At 40.8% G+C, this 24,051-nt stretch overlaps 2 protein-coding genes across 3 annotated transcripts; one reads left to right on the plus strand and one right to left on the minus strand.

Moving 5' to 3' along the window:
* Nucleotides 1-10,270: 10,270 nt before the first annotated feature.
* LOC134225380 (transcriptional adapter 1-like) lies at nt 10,271-11,504 on the plus strand. The gene is made up of 2 exons (XM_062705443.1): nt 10,271-11,239; nt 11,301-11,504. The coding sequence occupies exons 1-2, from the start codon at nt 10,443-10,445 to the stop codon at nt 11,425-11,427; spliced, it is 924 nt and encodes a 307-aa protein (XP_062561427.1). The 5' UTR covers nt 10,271-10,442; the 3' UTR covers nt 11,428-11,504.
* A 748-nt stretch (nt 11,505-12,252) lies between these two features.
* On the minus strand, nt 12,253-23,939 carry LOC134202934 (delta(3,5)-Delta(2,4)-dienoyl-CoA isomerase, mitochondrial). 2 transcript variants are annotated; one of them, XM_062677944.1, is made up of 4 exons: nt 23,820-23,939; nt 23,660-23,744; nt 23,547-23,591; nt 12,253-13,151 (listed from the first exon to the last, which is right to left on the minus strand). In XM_062677944.1, exons 2-4 carry the CDS (start codon nt 23,706-23,708, stop codon nt 12,292-12,294), a joined length of 954 nt encoding a protein of 317 aa, XP_062533928.1. In that variant the 5' UTR covers nt 23,709-23,744; nt 23,820-23,939; the 3' UTR covers nt 12,253-12,291. The 2 variants fall into 2 exon arrangements, with proteins under 2 accessions (XP_062533928.1, XP_062533925.1); XM_062677941.1 differs by having other exon boundaries at nt 23,660-23,851.
* Between the last annotated feature and the right edge of the window lie 112 nt (nt 23,940-24,051).

Consider the following 24,051-nt stretch of genomic DNA (forward strand, 5'->3'; position numbering starts at 1 on the left):
TAATTGCCAATAGAATTGAAAAGGAAACATATGAAATACGGATGTCAAGCATTTATGATTTATTAGATTTGATGATATATTTTAAATGTATTTACCCATAGTTGACCAGCTATCAATCCGCGCACATAAAAATCAAAAGTGTTTCAATAAATAATAATTATTATTAATCACCAAAATGGCGGTGGAGCGAGTTAGAAAGTTGCTCTTGCATTCTTAACATTTGTGTGTAGTTTATTAGAGGTAATGTTTCCTGATTTGATCCTGAAACATTGCCACAAAATTGTGCACAAGAGTTGGGCAGCGATCAATCATGTATTGTATCCACATATAACGACTGGGCAAAAAACGTAAGCTAAAAAACAAACATGTTATCCAATTTGCTATAAATATTTTTTAGATTATAGAACTTTAAATTACATATACCGCGTATTCCGCTTGCAGGTTGCTGGTAATCAATAGCTGATTTGGGTTGCAACCTCTGCGAACTTCAGTTCTACGCGAAATGCCGCATGTTTCCGCAGCAGTCAACACCGGCTGGGAAGTCCGTCGACGAATGGCAATAGACAACTTCTTCAATCCACTCATTCAGCGTAGAGGAATCAGCATTTCTAATAAAGCAAACATTGGTCTTCCGGTGCTGATAATCCGAGAGCGCAAATTAGCAACAACGAAGCAACAACAACAGTTGCCGAAGGAGTTATCCTCCTCCGGCAGCTGTTGTCGCTTCGCTAACTTTTGCTCCCGGATTATCAGCACCAAATCGTGAGAACAAACTAAGGCTTTGGTCCGATTCGTGAATTAAAATCGAATTAAACTTAAAAGTGACAGTTCGGAAATTATGAAATTCCCCGCTCATAAGAATGGCTGGTGCTACCCAGCAAGACCAACAAAACATCTATCAAAAATGATTCAATATCTGTCAAAAGTAATCTTGCTCTGCGAGCAGGGTTATTTGGAAATTTTTGAACTGTCACTTTTAAGTTTAATTCGATTTTAATTCACGAATCGGACCAAAGCCTAAATGATTCGAGATGAGATGAAGAATCATATTGAAGCTTTACTATCGTGGTTGGTTCGACTCGAAATTTCTGCTTGAAGCTTCGGATCTCCGGAAGCCGTTAAATAGGTTCAGTTTAAAGTATTCGAAATAGTGTTTGGAGCTCAAATACGTTGCCAATATCAACAGTAAAGGGGCGTGTTTCTACGATGGCCATCACTTAAAATAGCAACGGATTTGCTGGTTTTGGTAAAATAATTCAAAAAGGCGAATAATCGCGCAGCGTCTTCGTCTTCATCGGGTTCCTACAGCGGAAAAATCATCAACTATTGTAGATCCAGTTGAAAACCGAACTGAGGTCTCGCGACAATCGCATTTTCTCCTATCTCCAGATGTCGCAACTGCATTGCGAGTAGTGCGCATCTATGCCACAGCCGTGCGCCATCATGCGCACCACTCGCGATGCAGTTGCGACATTCGGAAATGGGAGAAAATGCGAATGTCGCGAAAGCTCAGTTCGGTTTTCAACTGGATCTACAATATCTCGTTGAGCCAGAAGGTTTCCATGTCGTATTTCGCCCAGTAAATGGAACAAGTCAGACCACCTGTCGAACCAAGGATGATTTGCAAAATATCGAAGCCAAACTCAGATTTGAAAATTTGTTAAAAACATCTTGTTTACGTTTCTCAATGTTTCCCAAACTGCAACATTTGCGAATATCTAAAATAAATATTTTCATCTTTGCGCAATTCTTATTTTTGTAAAATTCGAAAAAAAAAACAACTAAATCAGCTTGAAACGGTTTTAATAACAGGTCTAATGATTAATATTGGCTGCCGCACATAAAATATATTAAAAGGAGCCAATGAAAAATATTTCACATGCATTCAAATTTTATTTATGCTTGCACATAAAATATAAGAGTAGCAAAATTTCTAATTCTATGTGCGGCATTAATAAAGTACATATGCAAAGCTTGATTGCAAAAATATATGTGCAGTGCACATATATTTTAGATGCGAAATTATCTCAGTGTATATATTCCACTATCTATAGTGCAGACCAACTATTATTGTATTATATTTATTTTGTTAAAAATTATATTTTTTTGTTATAATAAAATGACAGATATTATGATTATTTTTAAAAGTAATATGTTTTTATTAGAAAAAGTAAGAATGGCTTCAAACAAAATAAAATCACCCAAATTTGGGTAAAGTTTACCAATAAATCATCTCCATTCAACTACCTATATATGGGTAAACCTCAGTTTACTCATATTTGGGTGTTGACCATTTCACCCATATCTAGGTATGTGCACTTTTTGAGGATTTTAGGTACTGTTCACCCATATTTGGGTGAACTGAACTAAGCGTGTAGATAGTATAACTTGAGAATATTGTGATTTAGTATAAATCAGATTTATCACTATTTAGCTTTTTTGGATCTGGTTCAATGTTTTGAGGTTATGTTGGTTTGTTTTCATTATTGTACTTATCTGAATAGTTTAAATAAAAGTAAAAATACATATTTTTCATCTTTATTGGTTCCTAAATCGGCATACAGAAAATTGAAGGAATTCTTGTCATATATTTTGCGGCACAAAATGCTCTCTTACCCCTGTCCTTCATGCCCCCTACGCAATGCAGCGGAACGGCCTCTGAAACGGCAAGATTAGACAGTTAGCCCATAGATTTTCAGTCAAATCTGCCGTTTCCGTCGCCGTTCCGTTGACATTGCGTTTGGGGCATTACGGATACTATTGAATCACTATTTTTGCACTTCAGAAAGTCTTATTGCAGATCAAATTCACTGATTCGTCCAAGCAATTTTCTACGAAATCCATTCCACAATTAATTAACACCCTCTCTGCAGTGCTAGCAAAGGACACATATCCTGATTTCGTAGTTTCGATGCAAGCGGGAAATCTCCTCCGATGATGCCGATTTATTTTAATCACGTCCTAATTCACACCGGGTTCGGATTGCGTTGAGGTTTCGCAGTGTGGAGCTTTACTTTTCCGGTCGTCATATGGCGGATCTACAAAGAGAAAATTGAAATAAACTTCCCATGTTTTACATTAAAACTCACAGTTTCTCACATTTTCAACTTTTTATCGAAATGTGCGGCGACCAGATTGAAACAAATCATGCGCGGAAAAAATACCAGCAGACAGTATGCGGAAGCAGAATATGTTTGCGTTATATTGCGCTTTTTGCACTTTATAAGAGTTCTGCGAGATTTTTTTTCTCACAGTCATCTTTTTCTCACACTCAATACACTCAAAAAAGTTTGATTTTCCGTGTATAATATTTGTGTGTGAGTGCTCAATCTGAAAACAAATAGCCGTCAAATCATGGCGGGAATCGATTTAGTGTACACGCTTACATGTGACTAACGAGTAATGGGTTATAATTGGGTAAATTTCAGTAACAAAAATCGATCAACCCGAAATGAGAGTGAGTGTGAGAAAAAGAAGCGGGCAAATCACAATCTACACATAACTCTTCGAATTGGTGAAATCGGCAAGCGCTTTTTGCACTTTATAAGAGTTCTGCGAGATTTTTTTTCTCACAGTCATCTTTTTCTCACACTCAATACACTCAAAAAAGTTTGATTTTCCGTGTATAATATTTGTGTGTGAGTGCTCAATCTGAAAACAAATAGCCGTCAAATCATGGCGGGAATCGATTTAGTGTACACGCTTACATGTGACTAACGAGTAATGGGTTATAATTGGGTAAATTTCAGTAACAAAAATCGATCAACCCGAAATGAGAGTGAGTGTGAGAAAAAGAAGCGGGCAAATCACAATCTACACATAAGTGCCCAAACACAATGTGAACGGCAATGCGGCAGAACGGTAACGGAAAATTTCCAACACATGGAACTATATGGTGCAGCCCACAATGACGGCGCTGCGGCAAAAGTGACATTGTACTAAATCTCAGAAATTTGAAACTTGGCGGAACAGCAAAGCGGTAAACGTCAAACGTCCCAATCAAGATCAACGAATGAGAATGCCTGAGGTACTTTTTAAGATGATTTGTAAACAAATATATTTTTGCCTAAAAATCTGCTCACGAATGTATATATTTTCGAAGAAACAGCAAGTCATGATGCCCTCCTTTTATTATACTAATAAAAGTGAAAATAATGACAATAATGTTACAAAAATAAACTGTTTGTGGCTATTTTGAACTGTCAGTATCGCCTTTGAACCGTTCACATTGTGGGTTGGTTAGCGGCAAAGCGGCAACGGCAGAACGGCAACGGCAGTTTTAGAACAATTCCGCTCTGCCGCAGTTCCGTTCTGCCGCATTGCCGTTCACATTGTGTTCGGGCACTAACTCTTCAAATTGGTGAAATCGGCAATATTGCCACAGTTTATATTATAATGGTAGATAGTATACATTTTTATACCAAACGATTATAAATTATGAAAATAACAAACAAGTTTAATTTTAAACCTTTCTTAGATTAATTATATCTCTGAGTGCAAGCCCAACATTTGAGTTCAATACACTCTGAGGAAAATCTATGCTAATTTCTATCAATTTCTTCATAACTTGCACTGTATGGATGGTGCATCTTCCTCCATATGGAGACGGTATGTGATAGGGCTACAGAAACATTTGATTGCACTGCCGGCGTTGTGTACAAATGTCTGACAAGTAATTTTGCAATTCTAAGCACATGCAGCCCGCAGTTGTAAATCGGAGATATGGTGGAATTATGGGCTTCATGAGGAATTCATTGCGATGGCCAACTTAAATTTTGCTTTAACAAAAATCAATCCCATCATCTATTTATTTATCATCAGACTAAGGCCGGAGTGGCCTGTGCTGCACATAAAAGACTTCTCCATTCAGCTCGGTTCATGGCTGCACTTCGCCAACCACGCAGTCTGCGGAGGGTCCGCAAGTCGTCCTCCACCTGATCGATCCACCTTGCCCGCTGTGCACCTCGCCTTCTTGTTCCCGTCGGATCGTTGTCGAGAACCATTTTTACCGGATTACTGTCCGACATTCTGGCTACGTGCCCGGCCCACCGCAGTCTTCCGATTTTCGCGGTGTGAACGATGGATGGTTCTCCCAACAGCTGATGCAACTCGTGGTTCATTCGCCTCCTCCACGTACCGTCCGCCATCTGCAACCCACCATAGATGGTACGCAACACTTTCCTTTCGAAGACTCCCAGTGCGCGTTGGTCCTCCACGAGCATCGTCCAGGTCTCGTGTCCGTAGAGAACTACCGGTCTTATAAGCGTTTTGTAGATAGTCAGTTTGGTACGGCGGCGAACTCTATTCGATCGAAGCGTCTTGCGGAGTCCAAAGTACGTACGATTTCCAGCCACTATGCGTCTCCGAATTTCTCTGCTGGTATCGTTATCGGCGGTCACCAGTGAGCCCAAGTACACGAATTCTTCAACCACCTCGATTTCGTCACCACCGATAGAAACTCGTGGTGGGTGGCTCACATTGACCTCTCTTGAGCCTCTTCCTATCATGTACTTCGTCTTCGACGTGTTGATGACTAGTCCAATCCGTTTAGCTTCGCTTTTCAGTCTGATGTAGGCTTCCTCCATCCTCTCAAAGTTACGTGCCATGATATCAATGTCGTCGGCGAAACCAAATAACTGGACGGACTTCGTGAAAATCGTACCACTCGTGCCAATCCCTGCCCTTCGTATTACTCCCTCCAAAGCGATGTTGAATAGCAGACACGAAAGACCATCGCCTTGCCGTAACCCTCTACGGGTTTCGAAGGGACTCGAGAATGCCCCTGAAACTCGAACTACGCACATCACCCGATCCATCGTCGCCTTGATCAACCGTATCAGTTTATCCGGAAATCCGTTTTCGTGCATTACCTGCCATAGCTGGTCCCGATCGATTGTATCATATGCGGCTTTGAAGTCGATAAATAGATGATGTGTGGGCACGTTGTATTCGCGGCATTTCTGCAATACCTGACGTATGGCGAACACCTGGTCTGTGGTAGAGCGTTCACCCATAAATCCCGCCTGGTACTGCCCCACGAACTCTCTTGCAATTGGTGTTAGTCGACGGCATAAAATTTGGGAGAGTACCTTGTAGGCGGCGTTCAGCAATGTGATTGCGCGGTAGTTGCTACAATCCAGCTTATCGCCCTTTTTGTAGATGGGACACACGACACCTTCCATCCACTCCTGCGGCAGAACCTCATCCTCCCAAACCTTGGTAATCACCCAGTGCAGCGCTCGAGCCAGTGCTTCACCACCGTGTTTAAATAGCTCTCCTGGTAGTTGGTCAACTCCAGGGGCTTTGTTGTTTTTCAGCCGGCCGATCTCCTCCTGGATTTCCTGGAGATTCGGAGCCGGAAGTCGCATGTCCTGCGCGCGTGCTCCTAGGTTCATTACCATACCGCCACCGTTGTCTGCCATATCGCCATTCAGGTGCTCTTCGTAGTGCTGCCGCCACCTTTGGATCACCTCACGCTCGTTCGTAAGAAGGTTCCCGTTTATGTCCTTACACATATCGGGCTGTGGCACGTGGCCCTTACGTGAACGGTTCAACTTCTCATAGAACTTTTGTGCGTTATTAGCGCGGTACAGTTCCTCCGTCTCTTCACGGTCTCGATCTTCCTGCTGGCGCTTTTTCCTCCGGAAAATCGAGTTTTGTCTGTTCCGCGCCCGTTTGTATCGTGCCTCGTTCGCCCTCGTGCGGTGTTGCAGCAATCTCGCCCATGCTGCATTCTTCTCCTCAACTAACTGCTCACATTCGCCGTCATACCAGTTGTTTCTCTGATCCGGAGCCACCGTGCCTAGTGCAGCGGTTGCGGTGCTTCCAATGGCGGATCGAATATCTCTCCAGCCATCTTCAAGAGATGCTGCGCCTAGCTGCTCTTCCGTTGGGAGTGCCACTTCCAGCTGCTGCGCGTAGTCTTGGGCTAGTCTAGCGTCTTGTAGCCGCCAAATGTTAAGCCGCGGCGGACGACTCCGACGCGTGTTGATCACCGTCGAGAGTTTTGAGCGCAGACATACTGCGACGAGGTAGTGGTCGGATTCAATATTCGCACTGCGGTAAGTGCGTACGTTCGTGATGTCGGAGAAGAATTTACCGTCGATTAGAACGTGGTCGATTTGGTTTTCCGTTACTTGATTAGGTGATTTCCATGTGGCCTTGTGGATATTCTTACGGGGAAGAAAGTGCTTCGGACTACCATTCCGCGGGAGGCTGCAAAGTTTATGCATCGTTGGCCGTTGTCGTTCGATACGGTATGCAGACTATCCGGTCCGATGACCGGTCTATACATTTCCTCCCTTCCTACCTGAGCGTTCATGTCACCGATGACGATTTTGACGTCCCGCAGTGGGCATCCATCGTATGTCTGCTCCAGCTGCGCATAGAACGCTTCTTTCTCGTCGTCGGATCTCCCTTCGTGTGGGCAGTGCACGTTGATGATGCTATAGTTGAAGAAACGGCATTTTATCCTCAGCTTGCACATCCTTGCGTTGATTGGCTGCCACCCAATCACGCGTTGGCGCATCTTTCCCAGCACTATGAAGCCGGTTCCCAGCTCGTTGGTGGTGCCACAGCTTTGGTAGAAGGTAGCCGCTCGATGCCCGCTTTTCCACACTTTCTGTCCTGTCCAGCAGATTTCCTGCAGCGCTACGACATCGAAGTTGCGGGGATGTAATTTATCGTAGATTATCCTGTCGCAACCTGCGAAGCCTAGCGACTTGCAGTTCCATGTTCCAAGCTTCCAATCGTGATCCTTTATTCGTCGCCTAGGTCGTTGCCGATTGTATCGAGTCGTATTATCTTCTATGTCGTTCGTAATAGTTGTTTTTAAAGGCGGCTTATTGGGCCTGCGCAACCCTTCTGTCTCGTCGGAGGGCCGTCGTGTCAGGGCTGTTTAGCGTCCCACCTAACACCAGGACTTGGGCTTGTGCGCTTTGAGTGGCACACGGTCGCTTTGGCGGAGCCTACTTGCGGATACATGCAGCTTTTTATAGAGGTTTAACAGGGCCCACTGTCAAACCCCACCACATCCTAGGCAGGCGCCACAACTCGCAGATGGCCTGGGGAGGGATCGTCAAGCCCTTGGACATAGTCCCTGCTGCCCCCATCATCTGTTATCTCTTAATAAATGGATAATAACAAAAAATACCTTTATTTTTAGGCTGTGAACCATTCCACCGATTCGTTTAACTTTTAGCTAAAATTTGACACTTCGATGGTTATTTTCTCATCGTGGTTAAAATTTTACTCCGAAGCCGACCCATTTGAGTTTTGACAGATTGATATAGTTATTCGGAACGAAATGGATTTGGCGCCAATTTTCTCGCGAACAAAGTTTAACAACCCGCATAGTTAGAAACGGTAACATTACTATCTACCATATTATTCATAACTATTTTCAGCCATACTTAAACTGCCTCACAGATAATCCAGAATAACCATGCGTCTACACTACCCAAAATTGTTTTGACAATATGGAAAATGGTAATTTGCCAAAATACAATATGTGGAAAGGGCGGTTAAGTTATGTTACCATAAAAAATCGTATTACATAAAAAATATATTGAACTGTCAAATCTAACCATGCTTCGGAGCAGGGTTATTTTTAACCACGGCGAAATAACCATCGAACTGTCAAATTTTAACTAAAACACAGACAAACAGACGTAACAGCTTGAACATTTTTCTGATAAATCTATCGCTCAACTCCTCTACCACCATCTTGCGAGCATGTTACACAAAACGATGTTTCGTATGACATCGTCACCAGAAGGCGCTGGAGTGAAATGTCAAACCCAAAGGATTACGACACTAGCGCCTCTAGTTGTGAATTGCGTAATCAATCAAATTCAAAGTGATCGTTGAAGTCATGGTCGATGGTATTTTCTCTAGTGTTACGTCTGTTTGTCTGTGACTAAAAGTTAAACGAATCGGTGGAATGGTTCACAGCCTTAATGAAAGAAATACCATATTATGCTTTATTAACAAATATAACTCATAAACCACAAACATAATTTTTATTTTGCTTCGACAAATAAATGTCATTAGACTCACACATAAATTTTATTCTACACAACAATATAGATTTAATTTGTTGGAAGCCTTATAACTTTAATAAGTCCGAACATACGTTTTATTTGGAAATTCTAATTGCAAAAATGCATATATGCAGCTTCACACATAACGTACACTGAAAAAAAATCCGTGGTAAAAACTAGAGGCCTGAATAAGAGAAACGCGGATAGAAAATATGACTCTGCCAACACTGCATTCATTCTTCTTCATCAAAGAACAACACATGAAAAGGAAGAAATGGTTTATGTAGATAAAGTCTCACAATCCGCTATTTAATGTGTCCACATAATTAAACAATAGAATCCAATAAACAATGCAATTTCATTTCATAATCTATAAATAACTTGCATATATTATTGCAAACTTATGTAAAATTTGTTTATTTAAAAATGGCATAAAATCGAATTTAGCCGTTTTCAGTATTTGAGCCAACATTTTGGCTGCTTGACAGGTCTCCTGCTCGATTGGCTGCTGTTTTTTGACGGTTCGATTGGCGGCACATACTTATCCGCGTTTCTCTTATTCAGGCCTCTAGTAAAAACTACTATTTTGTAGACTACGCCCTGTTTTTAAAACAACCATGAAATTTCAGTAAATTTTACCGTGGTTCCAGAGAAATTCACAACTGTTTCAGTTCAAGTGACAACATTCCGCATGGCCCACAGTTGATTTCTACTGAGCGCATGGTAAAATCAAACGGGTTTGTTATCTGCTGAAAATCGTCGGTGCGTATTCTTAAAATAACCCTCGGAATGGTAGTTTCGACTGTAATATTTATTTTTTTGCGTGTATATGCGGAAATTGGCCTCGGTGTAATTTTGATAAAATTTGAAGCATGGTACAAAAAAATAATATGCATTGTATATTTTATGCCATTTTAAAGAAAGTAACCATTTTTTTTTAATTTTAAATATTTTTCTCTATGCATTTATTTTGTTACGCGTAACAATATTTCGAAGGACCCCCACCCTCCATATTTTCTGCAACATATCGTAACAAAAATGAAACAACCCCCCACCCCCTATTGCGTTACGTAATATTTGACCCTAATATGAGGTCATCGACTTGGTCATCGATGATCGATCACCACTTGCGAGGTTGACATCCCCCCCTCAAATTTTTGAACGATCCCTAAGCAGAAAAATTTCAAAATTAGGTACTTTTTTTTCTTGGCGTGCACGGGTGCACGTCCGCAGCTGCAGCTCCGATCCGATCAAAGAAAAAACAAAAGAACGCACCTTCTGCATCTTTGTTTACTGTTTAGTGCGTTTAGTGCCGATTTTATTTTTATTTGAGAAATTTGGGACTAAATTTGTTGTCTGGTGATTTTAAGTAAATCAGATCATCTCAGTGTAGAAATAAATATGACCACCGCAGATGAAGTCGATCCAGTTCTAACGGTCAAGCAAACCCTCATGTTAGCTCTCGGTGAGAAATGGCCTTTCTATTTGGCCAACATGAAGCTGTGGTTCCGTAAAAAATCATCCAAGGAAGAGTTCGATCTCGAGTGTCGAAAGCTGTTCAGCTCGGATCAGATGCATCTTCACAATAAGTTTCTTTTGGCAATCCTGAACAAAATCGATGCTGTTTCTCCGCCTCAAAGCGTCAGTAGCTATGGATCTGCATCCGCCCATGCAGGTAAAAGTGGTAGCTCTAAGAAACGCAAGCGGTCTTCGAAATCCTCATCCGATCGGGCCACATTCGAACCGGCTACCGTGCATGATTTTATTCCAAAAGAATTGGTTGATTACGAGCAGGTGGCTAGTCAGAGCGCAACGGTTCCCTCAATCCGGTATGCAGCCCAAGAGCTGTTCCTCCCGGACAACGGGCTGGTCCTGGGTCGGCTGTTAGTCGGCGCATGGGAAAATGGTTTAATCAATGTCGACGAGAATGCAGTTGAACTGATAGTGCATGCCGTTCAAGTGCTGTTGAAGAACATCCTGATGGCAGTCATCACCAAGCGGAAGCATTTCCGTACAACCGCTAATGGTACATTTGCGTTCGACATTGGTCACCAGCTAGCCCACCCGTTCAATCGGAATACGGTAACCAAGGCAAAGATCGACGACGAGCCGATGGAATTGGACAAAGAGATCACCACTGTTTGCTACTTGAAGCCACCGCATGGGGAGTCGACATTTTTGGCTTCTTGTGGGGAACCGTAAGTGAAATCAGTTTGAAGATCTAGTAAGAACAGTAACAACATTTTATTTTTATTTTAGCTACCCCAACAAGATTAAGAAGATCTCGGTTTACGATGTGTACAGAACGCTGTTGAACAGAAATGTTATCCCTTCGCATTCCGTATATTCGATGAACATGGAGCGGATATCGAATTTGCTCTCCTAATTTTAGTGGTAAGTATTGGAACATTTTCTTTAATTTTTAAATTTAGTAAGTTTATAATATAGCGGGTATCACATGAATGTTTGAATATTTAAGCACTTTACGAGCATAAAAGAAAGCCAATTTCCCACTTCTATCACCCCGAACAATGTCTATTTTTTTATCTGCCTACAATTTTTAAAACACTGGCATTGAATCTTTATTCTTTTTGAGCCATAACGGCATTGATGAAGTCTTCTTTTTTCAAATTGACCATGTTCATCTTTCGAATTTGGTCCATCCACTCTTGATTGGATAGGAAACATATGTTGGCATATTTTCGAATTTGAAGTAAAAACAGAAGTTTCATCTTCATTTCAGTCTGTACTGTTGTATTCCACAAGCCCTTATACTGCGGCATTAACAATTTGGATTCGTATGGATTTTCGGATATTTTAAAACCTTTCACGAGCATAAAAGAAAGCCAAATACCCAATTCAATCACCCCAAAAATATGTCTATTTCTTTATCTGTCTACAATTTTGAAAACACCGGCATTGAATCTTTACTTTTTTTGAGCCATAACGGCATTGATGAAGTCTTCTTTTTTCAAATTGACCATGTTCATCTTTCGAATTTGGTCCATCCACTCTTGATTGGATAGAAAACGGTTTATGTTCTTACATATGTTGCCATATTTTCGAATTTGAAGTAAAAACAGAAGTTTCATCTTCATTTCAGTCTGTACTGTTATATTCCACAAGCCCTTATACTGCGGCATTAACAATTTGGATTCGTATGGATTTTCGGATATTTTAAAACCTTTCACGAGCATAAAAGAAAGCCAAATACCCAATTCCCCAAAAATATGTCTATTTCTTTATCTGTCTACAATTTTGAAAACACCGGCATTGAATCTTTACTCTGTTGAGCCATCACGCCATTAATGAAGTCTTCGCTCTGCAAATTGGCCATGTTCATCTCTCGAATTTGGTCCAGTCCCTCTTGATTGGTGTGATCCAACGAGTACACCATATTCTTCTTGGTACCCTGCACCGCAATCGGACTCTTAGTAGCCATCTGAGTTGCCAGTTCAATCGCTTGTTTCAGCATCGCTTCGCGTGACTCGAACACGTTCGAAACAAAACCGCAAGCAAGTGCCTCATCGCTCTTGAACTTCCTCGCCGTGAAGCACAGCTCTCTGGCCAGGCTTTGACTGCCGATCACTTTCGGTAGTCGTTGCAGTGTTCCCACGTCAGCGGCCATTCCAATGTCCACCTCTTTCACCTGGAACCAGGCGTCGCGCGTACAATACCGTACGTCGGCGGCTGTAATAAGATCAACACCAGCACCAACACATGCCGTATGTACCGCCGCTATCACCGGTTTGTAGCAGCGTTCCAGAGAGCTGATCGAGTCCTGGTATAGTTTAATCAGCCCTTCAAACAGTCGTGCCTTCCGACCGGTGTCTTCGATCTCCCCGAGCTGTTGCCCAAGTTTCAACATGTCCAGCAGATCGATGCCGGCCGTAAAATGCTTGGCACTACCACCGGACAACACGATGGCGCGGCAATCCGGATCATCATGCAGCTGGCTGAAGCATTGACCCAATTCAATCCACATGCGCTTGTTGAAAGAATTCAGCCGATCCGGGCGGTTCAGTTCCACGTGAACCACGAATGGTTGCGGCGTGGACAGTTTGAGAGTTTCAAAATTATACTTGCTAGCAGCAGAACACAACGAACGAGCTGAAATAAATAAATAAATAATTTAGAGAACCTCAAGTTTTTTCGGGTTGTTCTATTATTACTTTTAAATGACCTTTTTTGCGAAAATTTAAGGTAGGTACTTGATTTGTCCATCAAAGCTATTAATTTAGGAAAATTTGACAAAAACTACTAATTACAAGTCATATGTCCAAGGACTCCCCAGGCCATCTACGAGTTGTGGTGCCTGCTAGGATGTGGTGGGGTTTGACAGTGAGCTCGGTTAAACTTCTATAAAACGCCCAAGTCTTGGTGTTAAGCGGGACGCTAAACAGACGGCCCTCCGAAGAGACAGGAAGTTTGCGTAGGTCCAATAAGCCGCCTTTAAAACAACCATTACGAACGACATAGAAGATAATACTATATAATCGGCAACAACACGCGTCGGAGTCGTCCGCTGCGGCTAAACATTGGGCGGCTACAAGACGGTAGACTAGCCCAAGGCTACACGCAGCAGCTGGAAGTGGTATTCCCAACCGAAGACCAGCTAGGCGCAGCGTCTCTTGAAGATGGCTGGAGAGATATTCGCTCCGCCATTGGAAGCACCGCACCCGCTGCACTAGGCACGGTGTCCCCGGATCAGAGAGACGACTGGTATGACGGCAAATGTGAGCAGTAAGAATGCAGCATAGGCGAGATTGCTGCAACACCACACGAGGGCGAACGAGGCACGGTACAAACGGGGGCGGAACAGACAAAACTCGATTTTTCGGAGGAAAAACGGCAGCAGGAAAATCGAGGCCGTGAAGAGACGGAGCAACTAAACCGCGCTAGGGTCTACTACGAAAGGCCGAATCACAAAAGGCCGAATCACGAATGGCCGAATCACAAAAGGCCGAAAGCAAAAAAAGGCCGAATGCACAAAAGGCCGAAACCACAAAAGGCCGAAACCACAAAAGGCCGAATCACAAAAGGCCGAATAAAATCGGCAGACCAACAAAGTGGACCGGAGCGCGCGCGCGCTCGCTCCGGTCCACTTTGTTGGTCTGTTGATTTTATTCAGACTTTTTTTTATTCAAATACTTAATATAATTTAGAATATTCGAATTATTTTGTGTGATTTCTCAGTGAAGTCTTGTGAAGTAAGTTTCTCTTAAATTGGGAGAAAATGATATGCATTGAGGAACACCGCGTTACCACAAGTTATACAGCTTTTGGTCAAAAGCATAATAATTGAAAAAGGCTATTTCGTTTAGCTTCTGATGTCGCAATTAGATCATGAGTAGTGCGCATCATTAGCACAATGATTAACAAAGCATCATGAAGCGCACAGCTCCTATATTGATGCAAATCGGCAATTCGATTCTGTGAGCCATGAATCCGGTGGAATTTAACTCGGGCTCTTGCATTAGATTTGGGAATTTAACTTTTCCCAATACTACTGATAATGATTACTACGTCAGCAAAGGAAGAAAAAAGAGAGCTCTTAGATTACTCCGTTACTTTAAAGTGATAATATTTATACGTGTGTTCATGCTTTCATTACTGCAATGAAGATTGATCTATTATGCAATATATAAGGAATCAAATTGACTCTGTAAACACCTTCATGCAACTTCTTACAATTAAAAAATAGAGCTTCGACGTTGAACTGACGTTAAATACCTCAACTGAATAAGATTGATTAGATCGCTGCTAGTAGTTGCAAAACACGTGGACAAGTTTTTCTTAATGGGGCAGCATAATAAAAGTAAACGTAAATTTGTGAATATTCCAAGTTCTCTTAATTGAAAGATTGAAACTTTTGTAATGATTCGGCCTTTTGTGTTATTCGGCCTTTTGAGATTCGGCCTTTTGTATCATTCGGCCTTTTGTGGTTCGGCCTTCTGGGTTTTCGGCCTTTTGTGGTATGCTGCTAGAACATTTTCGGCCTTTTGTGATTCGGCCTTCTGTGGTTCGGCCTTTTGTGATTCGGCCTTTTGTACTGATCCCGTGTAAGGTCATAAACGGGAACCTTCTTACAAACGAGCGTGAGGTGATCCAAAAGTGGCGGCAACACTACGAGTAGCACCTGAATGGCGATGTTGCAGACAACGGTAGCGTCATGATAATGCACCTATGAGCACGCGCGCAGGACATGCGACTCCCGGCTCCGAAAATCCAGGAGGAGATCGACTGGCTGAAAAACAACAAAGCCCCTGGAGTTGACCAACTACCAGGAGAGCTGTTTAAACATGGTGGTGAGGCACTGGCTAAAGCGCTGCACTGGGTAATTACCATGATTTGGGAGGATGAGGTTCTGCCGCGAGAATGGATGGAAGGTGTCGTGTGCCCCATCTACAAAAAGGCCGACGACATTGATATTATGGCACGTAACTTTGAGAGGATGGAGGAAGCCTACATCAGACTGAGAAGCGAAGCTAAACTGATTGGACAAGTCATCAACACGTACATGATAGGAAGAGGCTCAAGAGAGGACAACGTAAGCCATCCACGACGAGTTTGTATTGGTGATGACGAAATCGCGGTCGTTAAAGAATTTGTATACTTGGGCTCACTGGTGAACTCCGATAACAATACCAGGAGAGTAATTCGGAGACGCATCATGGCAAGAAATCGTACGTACTTTGAAATCCGCAAAACGCTCCTATCGAATAAAGTTCGGCGCCGTTCCAAACTGACTATCTACAAAACGCTTATTTAGCCAGTAGCTCTCTACGGACATAAGACTCGAACGATGCTCGTGGAGTTTTTATGAGGAATGTGTTTCATACTGTTCAGTGGCGTTGCCAGAAAATTGGTCTGCCCCCCCCCCCAGGTTTTCTGAACATTTTTTTTCCAAAAAAAAATCTTCTAAAAATGTTGTCTCGGGGGGGGGGGGGGTGGTGAGGATGGTGGGGGTTATCCCCAAAACCACGCCCGTGGCTACGCCACTGATACTATTTAGGGAGGGATGCAGATGGAAGGTACATGATAAATGGAGGAGGCGAATGAACCACGAGCTACAACGAGGTTTAGAGTCATTTGGCCGAATAGTTGAACTATGTTTTCTTATTAAGAGTGTGAAGTGATTAGTGAGTAATGTAATAAGTCAGTCAGAAGTGATTAGTGAGTAGTGAAAAAAAAAGAAAGTAGTAGTAAGAATTGAGAACCTAGATGCTCGAAGAAGTAAGCAGTGAAAAGTAAGAAGTGTTTAATGAGAAGTTAGAAATGAGTAGTGTGAAGCGATTGGAGAGATGTGATAGGTAAGAAGTGATAAGTGAGAAGCGAGTGGTGAAAATCAAGAATTAACAAAGAAGAGGAGGAAGAAAAAAAGAATACGTAATATGAAAACAGGAGGAAGGATGAAGATAAAAAGATAAAATGGAAGAAAAAAAAGGAAGAAGAAAGAGGAAGAAGGATAAAGGAAGAGGGAAACATGATGAAGGAAGGAAGAATGAAGAAGGGAAAAAGAAAGATTGAAAAATGATGAAGGAAGATTGAATAAGGATAAAGGAAGAAGAGAAAAAGGAAGAAGAAAGGAGGAAAAAAGTAAATGGAAGAAAGAATAAAAAAGAAGAATGAAGGAAGAAGGATTATGAAAAAAAGGAGAAAAGAGAAGAAGAAAGAAGGAAGAGAAACGAAGAAATAAAGAAAAATGAGCATGAAGAAAATTAGAATAACGAAGAGGGAAGAAAAAGGAAGAAGAAAGCAAGAAGAACTAAGAAGGAAGTGGTAACAAAAAATACAAGAGAACGAAAATGAAGAAAGAAAGAGTAATGATAAATTTCTCACTTTTCAATATTCTTTTATTTTTCGCCTCTCTTATTCCACATCCCACTTCTCAGTTCTCAATTTTTACTTCGCAGTTCTTATATATCGCTTCTTGGATCTCACGACTTTTTACTTCATATTTCTTATTTCTTAGTTCTCATTTCTTATTTTCCAGTTCTCAGTTCACTTCTCACCTATCGAATCCCATTTCCCACTTCTCACTATCAAGAAAAGGTATATTGCAGATGAGTTCGTGGATAGCCCTAAAGAACACCCAACAAACATGAATAAAGCCAAAGTAAACAACAAAGCAACGGAAGCAAACTCCTTCACTAGTACAATTTTGGAGAGATGGAAATGAAGGAAACGAGTGGCAACAGGCAATGAGGAGAGTGCGAACGGTACGCCAATACCAGGGGACTGAAGAGAAGGCTAATACGCCTGCCCACCATTCATTCAATATGGCGTACAATGTTTTTGTTTTAATTTCGTTTGTTTCATGATAACAAAACTTCGGAAGTATCGACGAGCTATTTTTCGACATAAAGAAGCCATACAAACATAAAAGGATCGATGTACTTCAACCAATTGCAAGTTTTCGCCAGGAGAAGTTCCCAAGTAACACCAAGCATTACAATATTGCACATATATCAATCACAAATCGGCATGCTAAATGCTAATTGCATTAGATCAGTTTTAACGATGCGAAGTTGCATTTATTCATCAACTGTCAGACAACAATACTCTAAATTAGCATTACAAATGCAGCGATGCATTACTGATGCTTTATTTCAACATGTCAAAGTAATGAGCCATCAATTCGATCTTATAATTGCCCTTTTCCACTTTAAGTCAACTTTTAGGGCTGTGTTTCTTACAAGCATATATAGCTTCATGGTTACTTGGGTTAATTGCCGATAATGCGTACCAACCAATCACCCAAAATGAGCGCTGAATTCGGGTATACTACCCAGACACTGGGTACCAAAAACGATGTTGGGTAGAGTGCCATTGTACCGCGGATGACAGGTGTTTCACCCTCCTGGCCAATACTCCCATTGCACAGTGACGTCACGCATGACTTTTGACAGGTACTGGTCCTGTTGTTTACTGGCGATCCAATTTTAATTTCAAGATTTTTCTGTTACTCTTTGGATTACACGGTCGATTATTATCTATAGGTTTATAAACGTGGCCGTATTTCAATGCGGAGTGTGCAGAAAGTCTTCAACATCGGGAACTATGCAGATTTCTTTTGGAACAAATAAATCTAAGTCCGAAACGTAAACAACAGGACCAGTACCTGTCAAAATTGTGAGGTTAGGTTTGCCGCGCGCAATGACCTATATCCGGCAGGTAGCAGCATAATACGGTGGAGGTAGGACCGATGTACTTTACTACTTCTTCGGATTTTCACAGAAATTTCCTTCAAGAGCTCATTAGGAAACTCCTCCAGAAATTTCTTAGAATCCATCCAGGTACACCAAAAGGAATTTCCAAAAAGTTTCATAAAGAATTCCGAAAAACGCCCTTGAAGACTCCGTAAAAAAAAAAATTCGAACGGGATGAATTTCTGAATAAAATACCGTATTTCGGGAGGAATACGTAGAATAAGTTCTGAGAAAAATTTCAAAGGAATTCTAAATATTTCTTTCTAGAATTTTCGATGGAATGACTGGAGAAAATTCTAAAAAAAAAATTCTGGATGAATCTCTAATGAAATGTTTTGAAAGAAACGAATTTCCAAAGAAATTGTTGAAGAATTTTCCGGAGGAAAGGAATTTCCAAAGAAATTTCTGAAGAAATTACAAAAGAGATTCTTTAGGAGATTTCTGAAAAGGTACCTTAAAGGATTTCTTAAAAGAATATTCATTGAAATCCTTAATGAGTTTTTTGAAGGAACTTCCGAGGTAATTTCCGGAGAAAGTCATTGAGAAATTTTCTGAGGTTTTCCTAAAAGAATTTCCGATGGAATTCTTAAAATTTTCATTTCATTTCATTTATTTAGTCTACATCTAAACAGATAACACACAGATTCTTCTTTTGGCACGTTTCGTTCTACCTATTATTGTCAGGGGGGTTTTTGTCGACCGAATTTGATGAAATTTGTCCACAATATTCTTTGATATGCAAAGAATATGCATAATCAGTCATAAAAAAACCCCTGCCAATAATAGAACAAAACCTGCCAAAGCCGTAATTCCCCCTAGTACTCTGAAGAAATTTCGCAAGAACTTTTTAAAATAATTTCCGGAGTAATTCAATTTATGTTATCGAGGTCGTCGCTCCTGCTCGGTAATTGTTCAAACCAAGGGCCCCATACGCCTGTCACTGGCGAACAAAGCTCGTGTACTCTGCATCGAAGCTTAGAACCAGTGTTAGGGCGCAATCGTTAATGCGAACATTTTTATATTCGGTTAGTTACTGCAAATAAATTCTTTTTCGAGTCCCTATAATCAAGTAGGTATCTCAAGCATACCACATCGTTATATTGCTGCATGATTGAGTGTTAAATTTTGATAAAATATCGAAAACAAAAGTGTGCATAAAAATTGCCTCGCCATAACAAAAAGGTGGTAACTGCTGCTGCTGCTTCCTCCGGTGGCATGTTTGAGCAACTCATGTCTGAGAACAAATTCCTTTATAGTTATGATTAGGGAAGATTCATTAATTACGTAACGCAAAAATCAACCATTTTCAGCCCCCATGTCACACTTTTTGTTTGAAGGATCTGAAAATTTTGTATGGGTCGTCACACTTCGGGCAACTCCCCTCCCCCTCCAAGAGTTACGTAATTTATGGATTTTCCTTATTCTTTTTAAAATAGTATCAAATAATTTCTAGAAGGAAAAGAAGTCAGGGGGTCCCGTAGCGTAGTTGGCTACACGTTCGCCTTTCAAGGGAATGGTCATGGGTTCGATTCCCAGCCCCTTCACCAAAACCCTCGTCAGTCGCCGGTAGCGCAGCCTATGTGGTGGCGTATTGGGGTGCACGCCTCACCGTCACGGCTGCCTGATGACGACTGACAACTTGTTCTTCTCGGAGGCTTTCCTCCAACGTTACCAGGATAAATGGCAACCGGACAATGCAACGATCATTGGATACACGACATGGACAAAACGAACACAATGGACTCACGACGGTCCATCTCGACATCTCAGCAACGACAACAACAAAAATGAATAATGGAAAAATCTAAAAATAGATTATGTGTGCATTCTGGCTGTAGAATACCACAGTAGATCTCGGCACAGTAGCGGTTAAGTAATACAGAGTGCCAATCAAATAAATAAATAAAGGAATAAAAATAAAAAAGGCACTGTGTATGAGAAGAAGTTCGGTCGTAGTAACCAAAGCGATCGGTAGGGTTTTTTTGACGTCTCTGTTGTGTAATTTTCCAGTTGCATTTTTTTCAACGAAATAGTGTTCAAATCCTATAAAAAGAAAATGGAAATCGTTCTTCAGATTTCAAAAATATGGAAAGGAGGACCGTTAGTAACATGTGTAAATATCATCGCATTTGGACATCTCTGACTGAAAAAATGGCTTGTGGCGTAAACTGTGCATGGTGTATGGAACCGGTTCCCAATTTGTTAGTAGTGTCATAGTTTTGGTAGAAGAAATTACAGCTGATTCAAATTGCAATCGTTTTACGTTGAGAGACTCCGACGATGACATCATACTCGGAAGTAACGGAATAAACCATAGTCGACTGCTGTACGAAGATTGGCTTCCAGGAATGTGGTCATGTGCGTAATATTCCGGTGGATTGATACCAGCAAGGAGAACAAGATCAACATCTTTCATTCGGAGACTATTACGAGGCAATTGCGATGACCAGGCATCTAATGAGGATCTGAATGGAGGATGGGCATCAAAATCACATATGAACCCGGTGAGCTCGTTCCAGCACTTACTTTTATGCTTATATTATTGAATACTAAATACGTACAGGGCATTGTTTGCTGCTATTGTCGCGGATATTGTGGGAGTCCCAGGTATCCGGTTCAAGCTTTAGTTAGCAACGGTGGCTCTTCTTGACCTTCTATTCCCTGAGTAGTCAGTACGAATAAGGGCGTCCTTGTGAAGTTTTGCTGCACCTGTTGTGGATAGCTAGTACATCCCCATCCCCGAAAATCCTTTTTTAAAGTAGGGTTAGGCGGGGCAAGATGGGTCACGGGGTAAGATGGGTCAGGGCCGTTTTTGAGCAACGTGTACATTTTAATGTGGAGATTATGACTTTGTAGGAGGAATAATTTGGCTCTACTTTATTATTACTCGATTTGATGATAAAATTTTATTTTGGTAGAGTATGGCAAGGTAAAATATTTTTCAGCATTTTTTCTTATGCGAAACACACTTTCTATAAATCGTGTAATCTCGTCGAGCAATGTAAAATTTAAACATTTTTAGTAACATAGTGAACGTATTATAAATAATGTAGGTGATGTTATACTAATTGCGTTGGAATAAATAAATTTGATCGAAAATTAGACATTCTAACATGAACTTACAAATGGGGCAATTTGATGATAAAATTTTATTTTGGTAGAGTATGGCAAGGTAAAATATTTTTCAGCATTTTTTCTTATGCGAAACACACTTTCTATAAATCGTGTAATCTCGTCGAGCAATGTAAAATTTAAACATTTTTAGTAACATAGTGAACGTATTATAAATAATGTAGGTGATGTTATACTAATTGCGTTGGAATAAATAAATTTGATCGAAAATTAGACATTCTAACATGAACTTACAAATGGGGCAAGATGGGTTAGCACATACTGAAGGGCATAGTTCGTATTCAAAACATATTTTCCATTGCTGGTTTAATCATTTTAAGATTACTTCTGACATAATGATGTTAATTTGTTTATTGAAAATGTCTATTTTTTTTAGGAAAGCTATACTTGGACGGCTTGTTCTCATAAAAATTTGGAGACATTTTCAAATGTAGAGCCATTTCTTCATCCAAGGCTTAAAAATTAATTTTTACTCAATATAATCATTGGCAATAAAGCTATATATCTGTGTGTAATTCAATATTGAGAATAAAAACAATATTAATTGCAGTATTTAAAGGTGACCCATCTTGCCCCGCTGTTTGACCCATCTTACCCCGCCATTTTTTGACTGGCAGATAAATAGACTTCTACTTTAATGACTCGAAATGGAATAAAAAGTGGAGTTTTTGTTATTTCATACCCCTGACTTACAGATTATGAGCTATTTTTATTGATCCATGTTGAAAAGTTTAATTAAAATGTTTATGTTTTGAGATATTCAGGGTTCGCCTTAGGCGACCCATCTTGCCCCATCATACCCTACTAGTATTCATAACAAAAAGGGCACCATTACGGAGCATGCGATTTGATCAAATTATTCGTAGTGCTACTTGTTCAACGCCCCCGGTTGGGTGAAGGGTAGAGGATGACATACACACATACACACACATCAAATAATTTCTAGAAGGATATAGAGATCCCTGAAAGTTGAATCTTTGAAGTATAATTCAGTTGCTGTGTTACTAGAAGATTAATCACTTCAATTATCCAGTCTTTAGTAGTCCGGAAGTAATTGTGGACATCCAAAAAATATTCAAATCCACAGGGTGAACCTAAAAGTTAATCAGAATTTTGTCACTGGCTTCTTATAATGTTAGCTAGCACGGTGAATGCTAGGTAATGCGTGGTGCTTCGGTACTTCGTATATCTAAAATAAAAAAAGACCCATGTGAGTGGACCTCAACCTCGTGACCAGTAACTCCCATATCTCTACTTCCTTGTGATGCAAGATCATGATGCTTACAACAGCGTCTGTTCCCCATGATTATCATTTTTCGAGTGGCAGTGAGAGAATCGATGAAAAACTGCGCACTATGGTCCTCTGGAAATTTAAGGGGCTCGGTGCCAGCCTTTATAAAAATTAAGCAACAAATTATCAACGAGAGAATACGAACTTCAATACGGTTCTTCAACTTTAGCATTATCAATGTCCCCAGACCATACGTCGAAAGTATTGATGATGATAAGTACGCGCTGCTAGAACGTGAGTAAGACAGCTGCCGAAACCACGGTTTTAAAACCACCATAGGAGATTAAATGCTCAGGTTGGCCAGGGGAAGGAGATACTAGATAAGCGCCCACCAGGTGGAGAATGAAAACGGCCTACGACCGCCTTCAAGAATATGGCCATTCGCAACACCTACTTCCAACTCAGCCTTGCATATTGGTACACCTGGAGATCACTGTTGCAGACAGAATCACAAATTGACTACGTTCTTATTGATGGGTGGCACTTCTCCAGCATTATCGACATCAGGAGTTATATTTGCGCTAACATAGACTCTGTCTATACTATGTGATGATGGCCAAACTGCGCCCAAAACTATTCGTCATTAATAAGTTTTATCAGAAGCTCAACTCAACTTTCATATTATTAAAAATCACTATAATAAAGAAACAAAAAAATCACATTACAGCTGTTTACTCTAATCTCATATTCCAGTTCCCAATTAGTAATGCCAATTTGAGAACGACTAGTTCGTTAGGCATAGAGTTAGTAGCTGGGAGCTATCGATTAATAACCAGAACACTAAGACCAAAGGCAAGCAAAGCACCGGTAGAAATATAGTCACGACAAAACAAAACAAATATAACAAATTTAGTATAAACGTATACTTACCGGTCAGATGCTTCACCATGGTTGATGTAGGACCTGTTGAATGACCTTTGAATAAAGCACAATATACGGATCAGTATACATAGCAATTCTTCTGAGAATCTTTATCTCAATACCCAATAGTTTGGCTGATTTCTGCAAAGCGGACACGTAGTTCTTCATCATTTTCGGATAATTTAAAATAAGAACAAATGCAACAATCTAGAAAAATAACGAAAATTAATGTAGTTGCAGTGGACTTTGCACCTCATTGAACCGAGCCTAGTAAAAGTGTACCTTTGCCTTCTACTAGATAGCTGCTCTTTGTATTTATTGACAAGCGAGATGAAATAAATTAAAGTGCACGACACGTTGCTGTATGGAAGCTACCGCATTGGTATAGGTACAGTGCATAAGAACTGAAAAGCAAAAGGAACCTCCAAAAATACGGGCGAAATCCGATTAGACTGTGATACAACATATGAAACAGGATGATTATAATACAGGGTGGTAAGTTTCAAATATTTCT

This window comes from Armigeres subalbatus, chromosome 1 (assembly GCF_024139115.2).
Source record: "Armigeres subalbatus isolate Guangzhou_Male chromosome 1, GZ_Asu_2, whole genome shotgun sequence".
Lineage (NCBI taxonomy): Eukaryota > Metazoa > Arthropoda > Insecta > Diptera > Culicidae > Armigeres > Armigeres subalbatus.

Coding starts and splice junctions, on each gene's coding strand:
- LOC134225380 (XM_062705443.1), top strand. CDS start 10,443: ATGACCACCGCAGATGAAGTCGATCCAGTTCTAACGGTCAAGCAAACC. Junction 11,240..11,300: donor TTGGCTTCTTGTGGGGAACC/GTAAGTGAAATC, acceptor TTTTTATTTTAG/CTACCCCAACAAGATTAAGA.
- LOC134202934 (XM_062677944.1), bottom strand. CDS start 23,708: ATGATGAAGAACTACGTGTCCGCTTTGCAGAAATCAGCCAAACTATTG. Junction 23,592..23,659: donor GAAATCAGCCAAACTATTGG/GTATTGAGATAA, acceptor CTTTATTCAAAG/GTCATTCAACAGGTCCTACA. Junction 13,152..23,546: donor CATGGTGAAGCATCTGACCG/GTAAGTATACGT, acceptor TATTTATTTCAG/CTCGTTCGTTGTGTTCTGCT.